Source organism: Peromyscus eremicus, chromosome 11 (genome assembly GCF_949786415.1).
Source record: "Peromyscus eremicus chromosome 11, PerEre_H2_v1, whole genome shotgun sequence".
Classification (NCBI taxonomy): domain Eukaryota; kingdom Metazoa; phylum Chordata; class Mammalia; order Rodentia; family Cricetidae; genus Peromyscus; species Peromyscus eremicus.
The window spans coordinates 73,328,652-73,351,334 of NC_081427.1; the positions used below are offsets into that span (position 1 = coordinate 73,328,652).

Here is a 22,683-nt window from a genome sequence, read left to right on the forward strand (position 1 = left end):
AGATGAAGGAACTTTGCAAATCTTTCTTCTTCTTGGGCTGCAGACACTTGTGTACAGTCAGTGCCTGGTAGGATTCCCACCTGTGGGACTATTTCTGACTCAGCCAGCAGGTCTTGCTACAGCCTGAGAAGGAACTAGAGGCACAGGCCTAGAGAGCCTGCAGGGTTAGGAGAACAATACACATTAATGATTTCCCCTGTGTGGTTAAATCAACAAAAAAAGGGGCTGGAGACCAGTGGTTAAAAGCTTTTGCTGCCAGGCAGTGGTGGCGCACACCTTTAATCCCAGCACTCGGGAGGCAGAGCCAGGCGGATCTCTGTGAGTTCGAGGCCAGCCTGGTCTCCAAAGCGAGTTCCAGGAAAGGCGCAAAGCTACACAGAGAAACCCTGTCTCGAAAAACAAAAAACAAAAAAGAAAAAACAAAACAATACAAAACAAAACAAAACAAAAAGCTTTTGCTGCTCTTCCAGAGGACCTGAATCTGGATCCCAGCACCCATTTTGGGCAATTAACAACCACCCCCCCCAACTCCAGACCCAGAGCATTTAACACCCTCTTGTGTCTTCTTTGAGTACCTGCACACATGTGGCAGGCACATGGACACAACATTAAAAAAACAAACAAAAGCCAATGAGAATGTGTGTGTGTGTGTGTGTGTGTGTGTGTGTGTGTGTGTGTGTGTGTGTGAGAGAGAGAGAGAGAGAGAGAGAGAGAGAGAGATACTGATACTTAGCTTTTACTGTGCAAAGACAAAAACAGAAGTCCCTGCAGGTCACAGCAGCTTGAGAAGTCTCAGCTTTGTTTAAGGCCATCACATATATGTTACTAAATTTCATCAAAAACTTCCCTAAACAACAAACTATATACTCACTACTAAAGCAAATGACTATAATCATGCTATAAGACTCCAGGAAGTCCACATGTCAATCTTAAAGTTGGTTTTCACTACTTTAAATGATACACAAACTTTTGTAAACTAAACAGTACAAAATTTTAATTTCTTAAATGTTTCAAAGAACCACAAATCCAAAAGCCATATAGGAAAATGGATTTTTAAAGTAAAGAAGTAAAAATAAATATTAGGAAGAAATAATAGAAGACATAAAGACATTAATAAATTTTTATGAGATAAAGTGATGTCAAACTTGATTTTGTTTTAAAATCTGTTTTATGAAATAAAATATTATTTCACAGAAAGTTTGGATGAAATTTAACATTTCAAAAATCACATCTCAAACATGAAAGAGTTGAAATTTTGCTGTTAGAGTGTTTGTGGGTGGGACTAGTTTGAGAGTTCAGCAGGTGGGATGTGACTTTCACAGTCTGTTGGCAGTTTGTAGGCAGGCCATCACACCTGTGACTGTGGTGATTAATGAGTCTTTCAGCTCATTGCTACCATCTGAAAAAGGGCTGTGGCCTTTCTGAGCTTCACTGGTTTATTCCACTTAAACTGCAGTCCTGCCTGGGTATCTTCCATAAGAAAATCACACCTGGTTAAAACCGATGAAAACCTCAATATGTCATTTTCCAGACAAGTCAAAAAGCATGTAAAACTAGACAAAAGATGTATTCAAGTAACATGAATGTGGTTTTGTCATAACTTGCCAATCTAAAGAGTAACATAAAAATGCTCTCCTTTAATGACATATTTCATAGTGTCAACTTTTAGAGTGATAATTCCAGATTCCCTGCACTATAGGAGGACTTCTTCAATGTCATCTCTTTTGCTATACACATTATTTTCAAAAGAAGTAGGAGAGCTCTGATCCACCAGGAGATAGTCACGTAGCTTTAAGTTTCTATAAATGATCATCACAACTGGAGAATCCGAGTCTTGATTAAACCCCTCACCTTCTCCTAGTCCATAGGAAGCACCGATCTCATTCTTGGAACTTGCATTAGAGCCCAAGACTTGAGAACCAAGTCTTGCTTTAGAAATTTTAAAAAGTTTAAATGCAAGCAATTCTCTGCCTAGCCTCTCAAAACAAAGTGTGGGCAAGAAAAGGTGAGAGGAGGCAGATGGAGGACTGGGAGGCTAATATGTGAAAGCCAAACCTGACCCGCTCAGGGCAAAGCAGCCGGAAGCCAAGTCTCAGAAGACAGGAACACCACAGATTCATCTTGAATCACCTTCACAGTTTCTAAACACCCCACCATGTGCACATGACTTCTAAATGACTACTCATTGTCAAGTTAACTACTTGTTATATGTTGTCTAGACGCAAGACCAGTAGCAGTCACCTGTCACTATAGAGAGGGAAATTGATCCACATTTACGTGACAGAGATTCACGGTGCTAAGTACTATCAATAAATGGGCAGCAACTAGCCTAAGGTTTCCATTTGAAAATTTCCAATTTCTGAGCCACGATATTATCAAATCTTTTGTACATCGTAACCCTACAGGTCAACAGCCCCCAGAACTGGAAAGGAATTTGTAAGTTATACTCTCAATTACTCAGCGCTATGCTATCATCTTCTGTTTCCCTGGAAATTGAAACCAACTGAACAGAGTCTAGGTACCATTTCTAGACAGGCACACCCCTCTCTAAGCAAGCATTCACTTTTACTTTATCATGTCAGAGTCTAAGGAAAATTCTTCCTAATCATCATAATCATTACTTTTTTTCCAGTTTCTTATTTGAGATCTGAACTAAGAATTATGGAATGAAAAAGATACAATAATCATAAATCTCGGCCTATAATTTTGTTATTTGGAAAGGTTTGAGAGTAGAGTTTTGGCTCCTGAAGTATCTGTTTGTTCAGGAACTTAACTGGACATGTTAACAAGTTATATCAGGACTCATAATGTGTTCTCTTCCCAGTCATTCTAAGGTACATTGGCTAAATACTCTTAGTCTATATAATGCCCTTCATGTTTATTTTGATAACCCCAAAGAATAAAATATTCACTCATATCATTAAAAAGTGGTACCTCAAATAAATTGGAAAATGAAAACATGAGTTTCTGAATTTACATCTATTATCGTGGTTTATTACTCACAGTAAGTCCCTCAAGAAAAATGTTTTCTAACCATAAAATGAGAAGATTTAAGATTTATTTCCATTAAAATAACACACATTTTAAAAGAACTTCCAAGAGCACAGAATGCTGTTAAAAAATAACCAGGTGATTTCTTGTTTCCATTCACTAAAGATGAAAATTAAACCACACAAACAAATGTACTACGCCACCATCTTCTGCTCCTGGCTGTGGCAGATATTGCCAATAATCACAGCATTAGAGAAAAATCACTCTGCTGGAATTCACAACTGAGAACTTTTTTCCATTTGGGAGTGGAGGGCTTAATTCTATCTACAGAGATATAAAAGAATAACGAGTAACTGATAAAATGTTATTTTCAGTTACCAGCACAAGGACATCATGACAGACAGCATATGAATCTGTCCCTGACAGACAGCATAGCACCCCAGAAGGATGTACTACACAACTAAACATTTTTGTATTATTATAACACAATTTCTAATGTCATTTTGACTTAAAGGAGAAAGTGACCAGAGCTGCTTTAGGTGGTATTTTTCAAACTAAGTTAGGAAAATTGAACTCTAGTTTTGGTTTTACAAGTACACAGTGCTTATTTAGGGTGCACCAATATATCAGACTTCCACAGCTGAAGCTTCGTTAATAGACTTGGATTTTGTGGATATCCCCCCACAAAATCATATCAAAGAGGTTGGCTGGTCTTCCAGTAATGAGGCAACCAGTAAAGGAAACATTCGCAGATGTACTTGGAATCACTTGCTATAGCGAGGATGTAAAACATCCCAAAGGTCCATAAGGTTTGTATTATAAGCACCCAGCAAAGGAGACTATTGAGGTGATGGAGTTGTTACAGGGAGATTTTAGGTCACTAGAATATTCTTTCAATGAGAATGTGAAACCTACTGTGAGTTAAAATAAGCCTTTCTTCATTTTAAGTCAATTATCTCATGTATTTTGTTATAGTAACAAAAGATTGGGTAACACGGAAACCAAATGGTTTCTAGATGGAGTATTTTTGCATAAAAACTAAAAAAATAAAGAAAAAAAGAACCATCTAAATACACTGAAACCTTTTTAAACTTTGGAGTTCTCCATACTTTAAAATAATTAAATTTGAATGTCAATGATCCAACTGGGATCAGAGTCAATGCTTTTTGAGGGCAGGACTCCCATCTCCTGCTGTCATAGATAACATCTCTCACGGTAAATCCTACACCAAAGCACACATTAGTCATACCATCTGCTGCTCTGGGGAGAGAAGCTGCACATTTTCAAGTATGGCAACCCTCCACTACAGCATAATGAAGAAAATGAAAAACATATCGGCAAACCGAACACTTCAGGGAAATTGCATTTTCAAATTGTGTGCTGTTTTCCTTTTAAAGAAGTAAAATTATTAAATAAAATGTGTGAGAGGAAGCAAATATTCTTCCTTGTAGCAAAATTACGGATGCTTTTACTTTGTGAAGAATAACATTATTTCCAATGAGTGTATTGAAGTCACACATCTAATAAACATTCAGACTTGTTATGAAGGAGCATCTATACGTTTGCTGAAACACAACTTCAGCTTTAAAATCCTTGCTAGATTTAGCTGAAAGCTAAAAAGGAACAGTTAATCGGCCACCAATTGTACTTTGTTTCGTCTTCTGAGACCTAACGGAGACTGTAATTTAATTTAAGGTCATCTCAGACAAGTCCACTTGGGGCAGAAACCCGACCATCCTGCCGTGCAAACAGCTCCCCCTCTCTTGAGCATTCCCACTGCCATTCAGAGAGAAACTCAAGCACTAAACAGCAGACTGCCACTCCCAAAGAGACTGTACGAACTGAGTGACGAAGAGCAAGACAAATTGGGCACACCTCTCCTGCTTCACCAAGGCCACTATTAAACGAGCACATCTTGACACAAGAGCCATCAATCACATGCCAAAAGTGTCCTTATGAAGGTGCATCCCATTGACGCTGTGCAAAATAAGGCAAATTGGATTTTAGCAGCAGACTCCAAGGCCATTTGATCTATGAATTGCACAGGCTTGCAATTGCTTTACACATGTCCAAGAAGCTTCAGGGTCATCTTAAGTCAAGGATTTGAGAGAAAGACTCTTACTCTTTCAAGAGTCTGCAGTAATAGGCCTGAGAGCATCATGCCAGTTGTCATCTTCACCCCATACTCCTCCCTCAGCTCACCATGTAACTCTGTCCTAGGCAGCCTAGCATCCACCCACTTGTCTCTGTGTTGTAAATAGAACGTACTTAACAGTGAAAATGCAGTGACGAAATCACGGCTTTGCTAAAATAGCATGCATGCAGCACTCTACCTGCAGCAGACAGCCTTCTATTACTATGACCAAATGCCTGAGATAAGCAACTTAATAACCAAAAGGGTTTATTTTGCCTCATCATTTCAGAGATTTCAGCTCATACCCAGTTGGTTTTGTTGGTCTGGGGCCTGTGGTGCAGTAAGACACCGTAGAGGGGAGCTCATGGTGTAGAAGAGCTTTTTGCCTCATTTACATGAAAGGAAGAGAAGGAGAAGGGACTGGGCTCCAAACGCACCCTTTAAGAGCATTTGCCCAATGATCCAGTCCTTCCACTAGGCCCCTCCTCCTAAAGTTCCAACACTTTCCAAATGCACCACAGGCTGAGGAGCAGGCCTCCATCACAAGAGGAACAGTTTAGATGCCAACTTCAGTACCAACTCCCTCATGCTTTGATCTTACCTATGCTGAACTCAGATTACAACGCCTTGAGCCTTGCTTATCTGACTGTACTGTGCTTTCGTCATCTCCAAGACAGAACACCCGATAGAAACAACCTAAAGCACAGAAGATTGGGTCCTGGTTTCTGATTGTCATGGCAGAGAAAGCATGTGGCAGAGGCTGATCAGGAAGCAGACAGTTCACCCTAGCACCAAAAGCAGGTATCCCACTCAAGGCTGACTCCTAGTGGTCTCCATTTTCCCACTAGGTCCCATGTCCCAAAGGTCCCAGAACCTCCCCAGATACAACAGTTTGCAGATGTGATCCTGCAGAGAACATTTAAGACTCAGTTCTAACATGGATTGGCACAGCTTCTCTTACATTTCCTGACTTCCTCTCTATCATTTGCTTCATCTGTCTACTGTAACCTTCTATTGTAGGTGCACAGAAACTTGTCTGAACCTCTATTATAGCTTTATTCATTGCTTTGTTTTTTAAAGACATTTACTTACACTAGAGTCTGAATTTTTTGAAAGCTGGAGCTATGTCTGACTTATTTCCTTATCTGCTGTACCCAGTGAATGTTGGACAAATAGGTGAATGAACAGTCACACATCTACTTACCCAATGTCTGTCTTGTTGGACTCAAGAGTAGGATGAGGTCTTAAAACCTCGTCTACTTCAATTAATAAATGTGACCTCCTGAAACTGATAAGCTTTTGTAGGGCAAAGGACACGGTCAATAAGACCAAACTACAGCCTACAGAATGGGAAAAGATCTTCACCAACCCCACATCTGACAGAGGGCTGATCTCCAAAATATATAAAAAACTCAAAAAGCTAGACATCAAAATACTGAACAATTCAATTAAAAAATGGGCTACAGAGCTTAACAGAGAATTCTCAAAAGAAGAATATCAAATGGCTGAAAGACATTTGACATAAGGAATTGTTCAACATCCTTAGTCATCAGGGAAATGCAAATCAAAACAACTCTGAAATACCATCTTAGACCTGTCAGAATGGCTAAGATCAAAAACACTGAAGACAGCTTATGTTGGAGAGGAAGTGGAGCAAGGGGAACACTCCTCCACTGTTGGTGGGAATGCAAACTTGTACAACCACTCTGGAAATCAGTATGGCGGTTTCTCAGAAGTTGGGAATAAGTCTTCCTCAAGACCCAGTTATACCACTCTTGGGCACATACCAAAGGAATGCTCAATCTTAACACAAGGACACATGCTCAACTATGTTCATATCAGCATTATTCATAATAGCAAGAATCTGGAAACAACCTAGATGCCCCTCAACTGAAGAATGGATAAAGAAAATATGGCACATATACACAATGGAGTACTACTCAGCAGTAAAAAACAATGATATCATGAAATTTCCAGGCAAATGGATGGAACTAGAAAATATCATCTTGAGTGAGGTAACCCAGACTCAGAAGGACAAACATAGTATGTACTCACTCATAAGTGGATACTAAATGTATGGGAAGGGATGGCCAGACTGCAACCCACAACTCCAGAGAGGCTAGCTAACAGGGAAAGACCCTAGGAGGGACACATGGATGGCCCTGTGAAGGAGAAGTGGATGAGATCTACATAAATGGACTGGGTGTGGGTGGTGGCAGAGGGTGAGGAATGGGTGATGAGAACATCGGAAAATGGGAGGGTCAAGCTGTAACAGGGACAGAGTGGAAGGGCAGGGAGGAAGATACCATGAGATACCATGATAGATGAGGACATCATGGGAATAGGAAGAGGCAAAGTGCTGGGGAGGCTCTCAGAAATCCACAAGGTTGACCCCACCTTGGTCTGTTGGCAGTGGTCCAGAGGGTACGTGGACTGGTCTACTCTGGTGACCAGCCTAGCAAATAACCTAGCTGTCATCATAGAGCCTTTGTCCAGTGACAGATGGAGGTAGATACAGAGATCCACGGCCAGGCACCAGACTGAGCTCAGGGAATCCAATTGATGAGAGAGAGGAGAGATACTGCAGGCAAGGGACGTCGAGATCATGATGGAAGGATGTGCAGAGATGACTGGCCACACTAGTGGAGGCCCATGAACTGTGGACTGGTGGCTGTGGAGCCCCCATGGGACTGGACTAGGCCCTCTGGACACGGAAGATGGTTGTTTGACTCGAACTGTTTGGGGGGCACCCAGGCAGGGGGATCAGGATCTGTCCCTGGTCTATGGGCAGGCTTCTGGAACCCAGTGCCTGTGGTGTGACACCTTGCACAGCCTTGGTGCAGTGGGAAGGGGCTTGGACCTGCCTAGGCACAGTGTGCTGGGCTCTGCTGACTCCCCATGGGAGACCTTGATTTGGGGGATGTGGGGATGCGGGGTGACTTGGGAAAGAGGGCTGGGGGGTGGGAGGAGAGAGGGGAGGCGTTCTGTGGATAGCATGTAAAGTGAGTAGAAAATTTCTTAATAAAGAAAAATGAAAGAAGAAAACCTTGTCTACTTTTGTAAGTTAAATAATACTCTTCTTATGTCTGCCAGCATATGTTTTCTCTGCATAATAAAACACTAAGGATCTAGACTGTCCTTTATACAAAGTTATGTGTGGTAGGGAACGCTAACTGTGTCTGTACTGGCTGATGTGTGTCAGCTTGACACCAGCTAGAGTCATCAGAGAGAAAGGAGCCTCAGCTGAGAACATGCCTCCATGAAATCTAGCTGTAAGGCACTGTCTCAAGTTGTGGTCAGTGTGTGGGGGGGGTCCCAGCCCATGGTGGGTGGTGCCATCACTGGGCTGGTGGTCCTGGGTTCTACTGAGCAAGCCAGTGGGAAGCAAGCCAGTAAGCAGCACCCCTCCATGGCCTCTGCCTCAGCTCTTGTTTCAAGGATCGTGCTCTGTTTGAGTTCCCCTCCTGACTTCTTGCAGTGATGAACAAGGAGGCTGAAGTATAAGTCTAATAAACCCTTTCCTCCCCAACTTGTGTAGATGTAATTCAGTGTAGATGTAGCCAACGGTTTTATCAGACAGAAAACACAGAGCTGATTCAGAGAAGAAAGCCAAGAGGTTGTTTTTGTTTTTGTTTTTTTTTTTAAATGTGGAAAAAAATTTCTCTTTAAATAGTTTCCTTTAAAATATTGGATAACCAAGTCCTCGTAGTACAGTACAAATCCGAGGGAATTTCAAAATAGCCACCTAGTGTCCGAGGTGTGAATCCAGCTTAGCAGTTAAACAGTTTTTAATGGATTCTTGTCACGTTGGGCGCCAAATGTAGATGTAATTCAGTGCAGATGTAGCCAACGGTTTTATCAGACAAAAAACACAGAGCCGATTCAGAGAAGAAAGCCAAGAGGTCAGAGCCAAGAGCCTCACCCTTCCTGATTCAGGGATCCTCCTCAGCCAAGAGAGCTCTCCGAAAGAGAAGCCCTCCTTCCTGTCTGTCTGTCTCTATAGTCTCTCTGTTCTGGCTTCTGATTGGTTGTAAACCCAATCATGTGACTGCCTCGTCACTGCCTGTATGTACCGCCCTCCAGGTCCTTAAAGGCATACACCACCACTGCCACGCACTTGCTATGGCTCTAATAGCTCTGACCCCAGGCAACTTTATTTATTAAAATACCACCACAAACTTGCTTTTTGGTCATGGTGTTTTGTCGCAGCACTAGAAATGCTGACTAAGACTGACTAGTGCCAGCATAGCAGAGCGCTGCTGGGACAGACCTGATCATGTTCTGAGGAGAGTTGTGGAAGGACTTTGGAACTTGGGGCTAGAAGAGCCACTGAGTGTTAAGAGCTCTGTGGGATGTTCTGTGGGAGCATCAAAAATAAGAATGCTGAGGGTAGTGCAGAGAGGCTTGGCTTGTGATGTTTCAGAGGGAAGTTGAAAGATGTGATGGGGCCACTTGTTATTCTGAATTAAGATTCTGTGGTTCTGGTTAGCTGGGGCTAAGGAATCAGCTGTGATTAACTGGGACCATAACTACAAAAGCGAAACTACTTTGCTTTGTTGGGATACTTGATGCTGGTCACCTGGAGCTAAGAAATTAGTAGTGATTAAGAAGCATCACAAAGTTGAACTCTTCTGGGAAGTGTCCGTGAGAGCACAGAGAAGCTGTGTTCCAGAAGTGGCCAACAACAGTATTCTTTAGTTTCTAATAAGCACATGTGATTTAAAACAGTTTTGTAAAGTTTTTCATAAATCCATTAGCAAAGCCTGTTTGTTGGAGATCTTCCTCAATTCAGAAAGTTCTGAAACAAAAGGAAGCCACCCCAATACAATCCACTGGGGCTGGAATCTGAACCTGAAAAGCATTCTCTTACATGCTCTACAGCACACGGGACAAGCAGGAGGCACCTGAGATATCTCACCCAGGTGCCGCCAGGTGTCGAAAGTACCAGTGATGTCAGGATGACATGTGCTGAAAATGAACGCGGGTTACTTCGTTCATAGACGCCCTGGGACTTTGGAAAATAGGAACTTTTTTTGAGAGTTGTGGGGACTGGAGAAGGACTTAATGATGGCCATGAGCTGATCTTGCACGAGAAGAACTGAGAGACACCAATTGAGGGAAGCACAGGGCATAAGCTTGAACAAAGTTTACTTTCTTAATCCACACAGAGTTCTCAGGTATGGGCTTTAGGAAGTGCTTAGCTCCTACAGTCCTTCACTCTGCACAAGTCCTGTCTTCAGCAGCCTCCAGTCTCTCTAAGCTGAAGGAATGCTTAGTACTGGCCAGTAAATTATGTTTCATCTTGTAACTGAGGGAGCAGGAGTACCCTGCCATGGTTATAGCATATCACATAAACATGACTAAGAAAAGAACACAAATCAGCTGATGTTTTTAGAAAAGCATAGAGAGGAGCGAAATGAGTTGTTAATATAAATTAAATTCTGTGTGTTTCAATGCAAGGAGCCAATACTATAATTTTAAGTTGACAAATTTGTAAAAACAAGAATGTAGAATATCCCTTAAACAACCTATGAATCTAAATTAATAAATCCAAAACTATTTCATGCAATTACAGTTGGAGAGGAATTTATGTGACTGAAGAACTAGGGAGAGGTATTTTATATTCCATATCTGATCATCTTTTACCATTTGAAATAACATATATATATATATATATATATATATATATATATATATATATATATATATCAGTTTTTCAAGACAGGGTTTCTCTGTGTAGCCCTGGCTGTCTGGAACTTGCTTTGTAGACCAGGATGGCATTGAACTCACAGAGATCTGCCTGCCTCTGCCTTCCAAGTGCTGGGATTAGAGCACGCCACCACCGCCAGGCTATACATATATATTTTTATATTTTGTAACAAAATAAATTTTGGCATTAAGATAAATATTCAGGTTACTAAACTTGATTTTTAAAGACTTTCTCAAGACTGCACAGTATGGAGTAAAGAGAAAAGATTTAGAAATAGATCCCCAGGTCCATTACGGTGAGACAGCCATTGACAGTATAAGGAAGCGATACGGTTCTTCTAAGTGTTGTACAAATATGGCAAGCCTACAGTACATTAGGAAAATCAACAATATGTTATATACAAAGAAGGAGCAACATTATTAGTTGTTGCTCAGATTTGCTATATTTACTTGTATTTAATAGACATAAATTTATCCACCATTATATCATAGGGAAATATCTTCAAAGAGAGTACTTCCTCATTTTATGTTGCTAGTAATATAAAGCAAGTGAGATACTCAGTGATGATCAATACACCTTCAAGCTGTCCATAGCATTTCATCCTCAGTCAGACTGAATCAGTGGGCCTACGGCAGCTACTCCTGATGCAACCTACGTTAAAACTTTTTGCAGAAAACATCACAGAGGCTTTGGAATCTGAACAGTATTTAATGGGGGAAATACTTAAAGCAGTAGTCATTGAAAAAAGAATGTGCTCTATAGAAGCAAGTTTTTAAATAGCTTTTGATCCATTGCAAGAACCCAAAGTGCCAGCATGTGAATGCATAATTAGGTAGATGAAAATTTATTACAAAGTAGATTTTGGTTCACGGTGACAAGCAAAAAATTCTCCCAAGACTGTTTTTGAGAAAATTATTATACCTTCCTTTCATCAAAATGTTGCCAATTCTGCATTTCTGTCAGCAGCATTTAACATATTTATTTAGGTTGTCTATTTTCTCACTCAAGTAATGGAGACCTTGTTTAAATTGCATCCTTGTTAACTTACATAATTCACAGTTACTTATTCTTGCCATATATAAGAACCTGTTTTTCGTATCCACCATGTCCCCCCACCTCAACTGTCCTTAACGTCCTTGGGTAGTTCTGTGTCCTTATCACGTTACTTTGAAACTTTGGTGGTCCTCTCAAACTCACTAGTCAAAGGTCAGTCACGGCCCCAATGCCAGACCAATCCAAGTACTAAGTTTATCTTCCAAAGTTTCAACGTGAGAGAGCTCTCTTTCTCGAAAGGACTAGAGATAACAAAAACAAAATTGGACTTTTAGAAAAAACTATGGGAGATTCTTATTGAGTAACTTGAATCATACTACATTAGTTATTAGGTTTGTCGTCAGTAACAAAATCTAACAGATCTGTCAAAGCACAGTGCTGTATTGCTTGATGATAGGGACACATTCTGAGAAATGAGTCATTAGGCTGTTCTATCATTATGCAAAGATAACAGAATACACAACCTAAGAAGGCTTCAATGTTAGGGGTACAGTCTCATCTCATAGGACTCTACCATATATGGATTCAATACAGACTGAAATGTTACCCAGCCCATCAGTGTTTATGTATATTCCCTAGAAAATTGTTATTTTATTCAAATAAATGCCTTGACTGCAGTAGATGCTTGAGAATGTGTGTTGACTAAAACAGAAGTCTTCAGAACCATTAGACCAAAGTAGTGAAGAACATGGACTTGAATCAGAAACTGAACACCATTCTTTCGACTTCTGTGTCTTGGTTTTATTACTAATAAAATGATGACATTGATCTATCTTATAAGGTTACTAGAGGATTAATTTTAAACTATGTGTGTAAATAACTTCAATTATCCAAGCCACGCAGCACAGTCTCTCCACTGTCCTCACTATTATCAGTATTGTTGTAAGGACTATGCAGCTAAAAAGAAAAAAGAAAAGAAAAACTGACCAGGAGTAGGGACTGCTAACTAAAGCACTGGACACGGAGTAAGGATTGTTCCATTTGAATACCAGTTGCCATTACATGGCTATAGTAAGGGCCAAAAGAGATTTGTGTGGAAATGTTGTCTATACCACAAAGAACAACAGACATACGTTTCTCATTAGAAAACAGGGTATTGATGTGTTTGTTTGGTTTGTGCACCAGTTCCCTCAGTATTCGGTGTTAAATTTAATCATCCTGAATATACACGAAGCAAGCTCTGTGCAGACACCAGGCTGCTGCAGGAATTCTGGATGGGAGTGTAGCTTCTGTTTCAGAAGATAAAATGACGGTGGGAGTAACTGAGGCCAAGGACTTTTGATTGAGGTGGGAAGAAACTGGTCCTCCATGGAGCTGGGACATACGTAAACAAACAGCAACAGACACCAACTTTGGATGCCATGGCATGGGTAATGTGTGTAATAACTGGGAGGTGTTTACTCACAAGACCAGCATCTTCCTGAAGCCCACCTCCCTACACCCATTCAGCCTGCTGGGCACCAGGAATTTACTGTCGTAAACAACTATAAACATTAGATCAATGGCAGCTGTGCCTGCTAATGGTTACTTGGGAATGCTGGGTGTGCAGTTTGAGGCCAGAGACAATAATACCTGTTGTCTACCCATGGTAGGACACACACTGTCACCTGATACAGGGTCCTGGTAGGGTGCACTCTATCATTTGATACAGAGTAAAGTCACTTAATATTTGCTAGTAAAGGCAAACAACACCACTAATCAACAGCTCTTTTCAACACATTTTCTAGTCTTTTCCTTTCAGATGCACAGTTATTGTCCACCTGGAAAGGCCCCAAAGTGATAGCCAGAAATCTGCCACCACCACCCCTTCGGCTGTTCCTGCCATCATATTTAATTGTGTTTGCTCAACTTGAAGCCAAACTCATATGCAGTATATTTAGGTAGTTAAAATAGCATAGCATTCTACTGTATTCAAGGGTTATTTTCAACACCACAATTCTTGGGCATTAGTCTGAGTAAATAAGGTAAAGAGAAGAGAAGCAACATAAATTTGTTCCTGTGGCAAGGCAAACAATATCAAATGGCAATCTGGAGCTCAGCCATGGAGGAAGAAACAGAGCATGCCTTCGACACACTCTCCAGAAATGCAATCACCATCTCATTCGATGGTCTGGATTTATTTTAAAGTGAGAGAGAGTGAAAGCAGGAAGGGAATAGTAAGAAGCAGGGGATAAGAACCTTGATGACTTCAAAAGATCACTGTACAATCACAGCACTTACTCTTCCAGGGCATTAAAGGGAAAAGTGTAGAACTGATCTATGTGCTGGGTTTCTGAACCTCCAGGAGTTTTTATTTTCTATAATGGCAAACTTTCTAAGTTGAAACATATATATCATTGATACATATTCAGGATCTCTTTCATAAGATTTCAGATATTTCAGTTTTTTTTCAAATGTCTCAGAAAATAAATCACTCATAATTAATTTACAAAGGCTAGGCTAGAGACGATTGGCAGCTAACTCCATCTTAAAGTTTTCACCTCCCAGTTTGTATCATTTAACAGATACAAATCCTTTCACTCAAATGTCAGGAGACTTATGAATCAGACAGTGAATAACTGGCTTTGTTGCTGACAGGGTTATGGCTCGAAGTAGGCCAATTAATTAAAAATAAAGACCAGCTTCCTGTTCTTTTAATCTGAGCCAAATTTCACATAATAAAAATAATAAAAATAAACCAGGCATTTTAAAGAGAAAGATTACAACTAACCTGAATGCCATCCAAATGTTGAAAATGCAGAGGATAAATATACATTGCTTTAGTTTTTTAACTTGATATTTACCAGAGAACATTTTGCATACCTACATGGCCATTAATATTTCATCACATTTAGGGACAACCCACCCTGTGCTCACCTGCTAGGAGCCAACTTTTTCCTGTACCTTCCTAGTCCTCATTTATAGTTATTTTGGCTTGTACTGCCAAGAGCCCACGGTGCCCAGATTGTTCAAGGCATCGCTGTTGGTGTTGAAACCAAGCAGGTGCTAATCTCATAGAACTTATGCTTTACTGCATATGATTGAATGAACAGAAATGACAATTGAGATTTCCGTCATAATTAGTTAAGAAAACGCCACAGAGAACAGAATGAAGGGTGACTCGCATGACTCGACGACCTTTTTAACCAGGGGGTAAGGAAAGAGCGATCATTTTCGGAAGGTAATATTTGTCCCAGATGGGATGGTGTTGTCCTTGTGAATTGCTGGGTGACCTCACTGTGGGAAATGGAGAGTTCAAGGAACCTGAAAAGGGCAGTCTACAGAGTGTCATGGATTAGAGAGAGGCACTTTGATGTGAGGCTATAGATGGAGCACAGGGCACACCCCTAACAAGGACTCATCAGGGTGGCCACTTTAAGCCTTACTCTGCCTTTGGAATCAGCACAGAAACTGCCTATGTAATAAAAGCCAGAATTGCTCTAGATGCAGATGTTCCTGGCACCCAGACTTCTCTTGAACACATTCAGACTGCCTCTCAAGTACTCAGCTCTGGGTCCCTTCTCATGAGTGGCTGTCCTGGCCTCCTGATTCTTGATGTTTTTCTTCCTCATTGTCTTCCAAATCCACACGCCCTATGCCCAGATAGCTCTCTTGTCTAGCCTTATCTATTCATTTAGGCCTGGAATTGCCACAAATTTGGTGGCTTAGATGATTCATTTCACAACTTTTTATTTATTTTAGACAAGATTAAACATAGGGCCTCATATACAGCAGGAGTATTCTGCCAACTAAGGTACAGTGAATAGTCAGTCTCCTTACAAGACAGAACTAACACTGGGCACTTTCCTGCAAAGGTATTCCAACTTACAAATATTTTAACACTCTTGGTTGTCAACACCAGGGAGTAGCTATATAATTTCATTTTATCTATATGGGAATATATAAGTTCTTGAGAACTCAGGAATCCTACTTTCTCATGCTTGTTCTATTCTAGGGACAAGAAGAGTCTGGTCTGGTCACTAAGGCACTTTATAAAGGAATCAGGTGGATGCTGTTCTCCTAAACACTTTTTAATATTTGTATATTGAGTTCAGTTTGCTTCATAGCATCAGGTCTGCAGTCAGCACTCACAGCCTCATTCATGTATGTAAGCCACAATCAGTACAACGTTTAGAATTCTAGAGAAAAATAGCAGAAACTCTTTCCTTACTAGCTCAATATCAATCCAAACTCAGACAGAAAATTCTAAAATAAATGAAGTCATAGCTGATAGTCCCCTTAGGTGTCTCTCATCATTCTAGGGTAAATCAATTAGGCTCATTGCTGCTGTGGTGTCTTGTAGTTTTCAGTAGAATGCTTTTCACACCATTCTTTAAAATCTCAGGTTCTTATTAAGATTAGATTGTAGCTGCCTCCATTAAAGATTCATGAACCTTTTCCAAGGGAACTGTCTGACCTGCTATTCTGGAGTAAATTTGCAGGGTTTTTCTTTATCTTTTTCTTTCCTACTCACTCCTGCATATATCTCAGAGAAATAGACTTTAATACCCAGTGACCTAATTAAAATATATTATTAAACAATATTCTTATTAAACACAGATACAATATGCAATTTCTGTTAAAGCAGAAATTCCTTAGACGTGGATATTACACAATGCAAACATAGTAAGTTTTGAAGGATGTGCTGTCCCTAGAGTATCATTTAGTTGATTAGAAGCAGGAATTTACAACTGAAGAAAAATTAGGAAACTATAATGCTTAATCTGCATAAACTCAAAACTTTCTGAATAGCAGGGGGAAAAAGCTTATCTTTTCAAGGGTATTGCCAGATAAAAATATTGTGCTCACACCATATAATTTGGTTCAACAGGGGACCTGGCCTCCCTTTCATCAACCTACCTCTCACATTTCCAGATAACTTGGGGATGAGACCAGAGCACTTCCACCAAACACTGAAAATGAATAGCGTGCAGGCTACTTGCTGAGGGAAACGCTCTGTCCTTCAAGAGGAAACTGGTCATTTGTTCAACTCGGTCCTAATAGGTGAATGATCTTAATTTACAGGCAAAATATTAGAACGCTATTGTGACCACATATCTAAGGTTTAAATTTTACTGGTGACACATACATTAGTGTTTTGTTTTGTTTTGCTTTACATACTTCAATTTGGGAAATATTTCAATTTTTTTTAGATATTCTCTTTCATATGCTAAGATTTCTCAAGGATAATATAACACTTCTACTATGTCCTTGTCATTATATTTTTCAAGGACAATGATATTCAATATTTTTGCAAAAACATGGAGCTACATCACAGAGATTAAACAGAAATTAATTTCCATATTTAGCTATAAGCTTAAAGATGACACATGAACAATGAAAGAGTGTATATGTGTATGTGTGTGTGTGTGTGTGTGTGTGTGTGTGTGTGTGTGTGTGTGTGTGTTTAAAACAACATGCATGTGAGGGTATAGTAGATACTGGCAGAAAAGTAAAACAAGTCAGTCTTGACAGTCTTACTTATGTTCGCCCTGATTTGACTAGATGATTTGTTCTGGCATTTTGCATGCATTCATGAAATTGCTGTAAACAAAAGTATACCCTGATAATGACATTGAAGCCAGTAACTTTCTGTGTTTACAATAGCGAACCATTCAATATACAAAGTCAAAAATATTTAAAATTAAGAAAAAAAATCAACTAATTTTGTAACTATTCATTACAGGAAACAGAATTTGGAAGGTGTACATATAACTTTATTTAAGATGGGTGCCTCAAAAATCAGAAAATAAGTGATTACCCTGCCAAGAAAATATCTTCACTTTCTTAAAACTGACATACATATCACACATACTCCCTGAGCCCCAGATTCAATCTTATTACCTGTTTTTGAGTAGTGCACCGAAGGTCGTCTTATCCAGTTGCAGGTAATTTGGCAGCAAGTTTGACCAGTTCCAGCACCATGTTGCTGTGGCCGCCTGTTGATAAATGAGAAGACACTATTGTTAGTTATTAATCAGAATTAATATGATCAGTAAATTAAAGCTCCAGCTGTGATACACTAACTAAGAAGGAGGGGGCTCAGAACAAGGACTTTGACAGATAACATCAATCATGTCCACAGAGGAGGTGTTTATTCCAATAAGACAGCAATTAATTTATAAATCCATTTGAGGATGTAGTCATTATTTATAAAAATATAAATCAATTTCCAGATTCGTTATTTTTCCAAGTGTTAATGGCATTTGTCCAACAAGTTTTGTTGGGAGGGTGGTTCTGGAAAGTGAGCACAGTGGCTGGCTAGCTTCTCGTGGATGACATCACTTTCCCGGGTTGTTTTCTAGTACCTCAGTGTGGGTACAAAAGGGAAACTTAGTAAGTGCTGGGCCTCACGCTGTAAGACACAGCTCAATTAGAACTGGACACTACTGCTACTACTATTTTTTTTTTGTTAAGAAAATGTTTTAATGGGAAAATTATAAGAATTTCCAAGTGTAAGTAACATACATGATTCTTTTCTCTCATTAATAGATAATTTCACAGAAGAGTAAGGAGAAAAATTACTGTGAAAAATATTCTCATAATTCAGAACTTGGTAAACATGCTATTTATTTAAGTGAAGTAAGGGTGATTTAATAGCCACAATAATTATTTGTAATTTAGAGCAATCTAATGTGCAGTGTAAGAGGCAGCCAATAAACTGAACCTTATACATTAGGTTTAAAATTCTTCTAGGAGCATCTGCTCTGTAAACTAAATGGTTTAGATAATAAGACTCCAGCATGGTCTTTGAAATCCAACCAGAGCTATCCCTGTCACTGCTGATAAATCTAGCGCTGCAACCCTGTCATAGAGCAGGAGAATTCGCCCCGGGTTGTCAGCATTGAAGGTCTTATTCTACTACAGTATTGATGAATGTGGACGAAGGCTGTAACAGGCATGGTTAAAGTACTATCTGCATGCCAAATTAGGCCAGTGTTTTAATTCTTGTTTTCATCAGCGCTCTAGGTCAAGCAATCCTTCTCTTCTGCCCTGCTAGTTCAAGTTGTCTGTCAAGAGGTAGGGAAATGAAAAAAAAAAAAGATCAAACAAAACAAAAAAGAATCCAATTCACATATTTTGTGGAAAGATAATCTTTTTTAATGAAATTACTGACGTGCGCAGCTGAGACAATGGCAAAATCCGACTTTTAAAACTATATTGTTTTTACCGCGCTGACTTTATTTTAAATATTTTTGCTTCAAAGTCATTAGAAAATCCATTTTAAATTTGGGGATGTGTCTAAGGTTATAAAAAAGCAAATTTATCTCATGCCATTTATAATAGGGGCTCCATGTTCTATAATTCATTTAACGTGCTTCCTAATTTACCTGATACATTCACAGAGGCAGAGAGATGCTGTGTAATCATGTGTCCTAAAGAAGGGGCTGACTCTCCAGAGGGGGACAGTGACAGAGATGCCTAGCTCTTTGGGCCTTACGCAGACACAGCATAACAGCAAAAGGATCCAAGTGAAAGTTAAAGTTTACAGACCAAACATACGAACCAGTTTAACACGGAAATGAGTTCAACAACTTAAAACACTTGTACAGGTCATGCAAATAACAGTGTGAATTTTTGTTTCCTAAACAAACAAAAAAAGTGTGTGGGGGAAAGACCATGCATACGGTAGTAAAACATGCATTGTGTCTTACTTCTGACATACAGAAACCATACATTTAAGTTTAATTTTACACTTAATTCCCACATACCTGATCTAGCATGTTTTCACTAAACGTCTTATACACATGGAAAGGGTTAAAAACAGGAGACGGATCTTCTGCATCCCTCAAGGTCACCTTCAAAGGTTGGCTGGGTAATGGCGTTTCCTCCGAACCATTCATAGTGAACAGTTGTTCTTTTAAATATTCCTTCAGGAAAGAAGTGCCATGTCAGGGTGGTGAGAAGCACGTACTCTCTTTAATAAACTGGTCAGTACCCCAGCTGACACTTCCAGCATGACCACAGTGTGCTGCTGGCCTCGGCAAGAACACATACTTAGAGACACACTTCACTGTCACAGTGAACCTATCAAAAACAAGTTCAACCCAACGTATTACACGGTTTTAAAAACATTGAATGAATTCTCACACGATGAATGAGTGCTTGGTATGTCACAGTCTTTTGAATAGGCATTGCCTCATCATTGACTGCATGTGTTACAATGTCTGGCTACCAAAACACAACTCGAGTGCATGACTACACACAGGAAGAGGTCACTCTTTCATTCATTAAATACAGTTGCTTCCTACTCTGGCTCAGCAGAGCAGTAAGCATTCTGATTTTACTGTGAGGAGTCTCATTCTGTATAGGCCTATTTATAATGCAAACTCCTGCACACTTAATTTCCATGCTGTGGACTGAAAACTATCAAAACTCGATACAAACTCAAAATATGTAATTCTAATCATCCAAGTGCCGGTGCAGTCCTGGACAAGAAGAGACAATCTCCTGCATTATAGCTCATTTTCTACCCATAAATAAGTAAGGCGAACATCCCTAATCTGTTTTATGGGGCTCTTTTTGGAAAGCAACAAATTAAAATGACTAAAAGAATACCATCAACCTAACAAATGCTTGCTATTAATAAGTCATTTAATAAATAAAAATAAAGGTTTGCCTGGCTTTTTAATATACCACAATACATTTTCCCCACCAGGTGTGCAGCTAGTACACATTTCAGAATGTTAGAGCTGAAAAGAACTCCAGGGGTCATCCAAAACCCTTACCACCCCTGTGGTGCACAGGCAACAGCAGCAGCCTCACCTGGGAGCTCGTTAGAAGGGTGGACTCTCAGCCACCACCCAGTCAGAACCATCCACTAGTAGGAGCTCCAGAGAATGGAAGGCAGTTGAAATATTACAGCCCAGCCCCGTACTCAGTGTCTGGCTCCGAGCGGCCAGAGGACAGCCCTGAGGCTCATGGAGTGTTAGAGTTGTGACAAGAAGCCAAAAGATCTAGTCTTGTCTCACTGGGCTGTGTGTGTGTGTGTGTGTCCTTACACCTTCATGGATGTACACTGTGTCCATTATGGAAAGCAAATTTCAGATCCTAAAATGCTAAAAACACTAAATAAAGTACTACTGTAGTTGACAACAACAGTGACTTCTTACATTTTGCCATTGCAGAACATCTCATTAAATAGATCGGTTCTGTAATGACACAAAGACTCTTATTAAATATGATTAGGTAATGACAAATCTGTGAGAAAATCATTTTATGACTGTGGCATAGAGCAGAAACAAAAATTTTCTCCATCATAATTTAAGTAACTTTTTAAAGAAATAAAAACTCATTGGAAAAGAATAATTTGCTTTGGCTACTAACAATTTTTCTTAACTCATTTCCATTGTTAGAACTACATTTAGGCTGGGCGGTGGTGGTGCATGCCTTTAATCCCAGCACTCGGGAGGCAGAGCCAGGAGGATCTCTGTGAGTTCGAGGCCAGCCTGGGCTACCAAGTGAGTTCCGGGAAAGGCGCAAAGCTACACAGAGAAACCCTGTCTCGAAAAACCAAAAAAAAAAAAAAAGAACTACATTTAGACTTTCCTGCTTCCACTGTTTAACAAAAAAGTAAATTTGCTGCCAATTCTGAAAAACACTTTCTCCTGTGTTTTCCCTGTTAGGTTGCTAGTCCATGCTCCGTAACAGTCAGGTTCTTAGGCCTGCTAGACGGCGCATTTGGTAGAAGCACTTGCTTCACAGCCCTGGCGATCTGAGTTTGATCTCTGGAATCCCATGCAAGGGGAAGGAGAGAGGATTGATTCCACAGGGTTCTCCTTTGACCTCCTCATGCACACACATCACGGACAGGCACACTTGTGATCATAAATGACCTCCTCATGCACACACACCACGGACAGGCACACTTGTGATCGTAAATGACCTCCTCATGCACACACACCACGGACAGGCACACTTGTGATCATAAAACAGCAACACTTCCTTGGGACTGTGGGTAAGAGCACTTGCTGTGCAAGGATGAGGACCTGAATTCGGAGCCCAGCACCTTTACAGAAAGCCAGGCTTGGGCCCATGCACCTTCTACCACGGCAGTGGGGTCTCTGCAGAAGGGGAGATGGCTGCAGACAGGAGGGCTGCTGGGGCTGGCTTTTGCCAACCTAGCTCCAGATTGAGTGAGAGACTCTAAAGAATGAGAGGTGGGTGCTCAATGGGTGTGCTCTTCCCTCAAGTCCGTGTCTCCTGCTCTCGGCGTTCCTTAGCTGCCTGTAGCTCTCCGTGTAGGGTGAGGCTACCTTGGCATGTCTACTGTTGTTCTCCCTGATCAGCCCAGGTTTAGGCAGACATGTTGGTACGACTTCATGGGTGTAGCTTCTGACATTCCTAGAATACAATTTCTCAGAAATTGTCCCTCCAGCTCTTATACTCTGTCCTCATTTCTGTCAGAGCTTTGGATGCCACATAAATAAGACTCCGAGAGCAATCATACTGAAAATCCTGCCTCACTGTCCTCACAAGAAGCTTTAGTCAACCTGATTGACCAGACATGTATGCCACTGAAAAACATGACTTTCCAAGGGAGGAATTTCAGTTAACCAAAGCTAGGCAGAATTGCTGAGTTCCCCAAATAAAGACCAGAGCAGAACTGAGTGTGATGATACAAGCCCTCAATCCCAGCACTCAAAAGGCCCAGGCAAGCAGATCTCTGAAAGTTCCTGGCCAATCTGGTTTACAAAGCAAGTTCCAGACCAGCCAGGCTACATAGTGAGGCCCTGTCTCAAAGGAAGAAAGCACAAGCTCAGTACTTCCTGATGACTTGAGATTTTTGTTTTGTTATTACATAGGAAATCTACAA

At 40.4% G+C, this 22,683-nt stretch overlaps 1 protein-coding gene across 1 annotated transcript in view; it reads right to left on the minus strand.

Moving 5' to 3' along the window:
* The window catches only part of Kiaa0825 (KIAA0825 ortholog), a 385,021-nt gene that overhangs the window by 199,165 nt on the left and 163,173 nt on the right, over positions 1–22,683 (minus strand). Inside the window, exons 17-18 of the mRNA XM_059276577.1 lie at positions 19,580–19,738; positions 17,712–17,806 (exon numbers count right to left, since the gene is read on the minus strand). Coding sequence (XP_059132560.1) covers positions 17,712–17,806; positions 19,580–19,738 — 254 coding nt within the window. The remainder of the gene's footprint in view (positions 1–17,711; positions 17,807–19,579; positions 19,739–22,683) is intronic.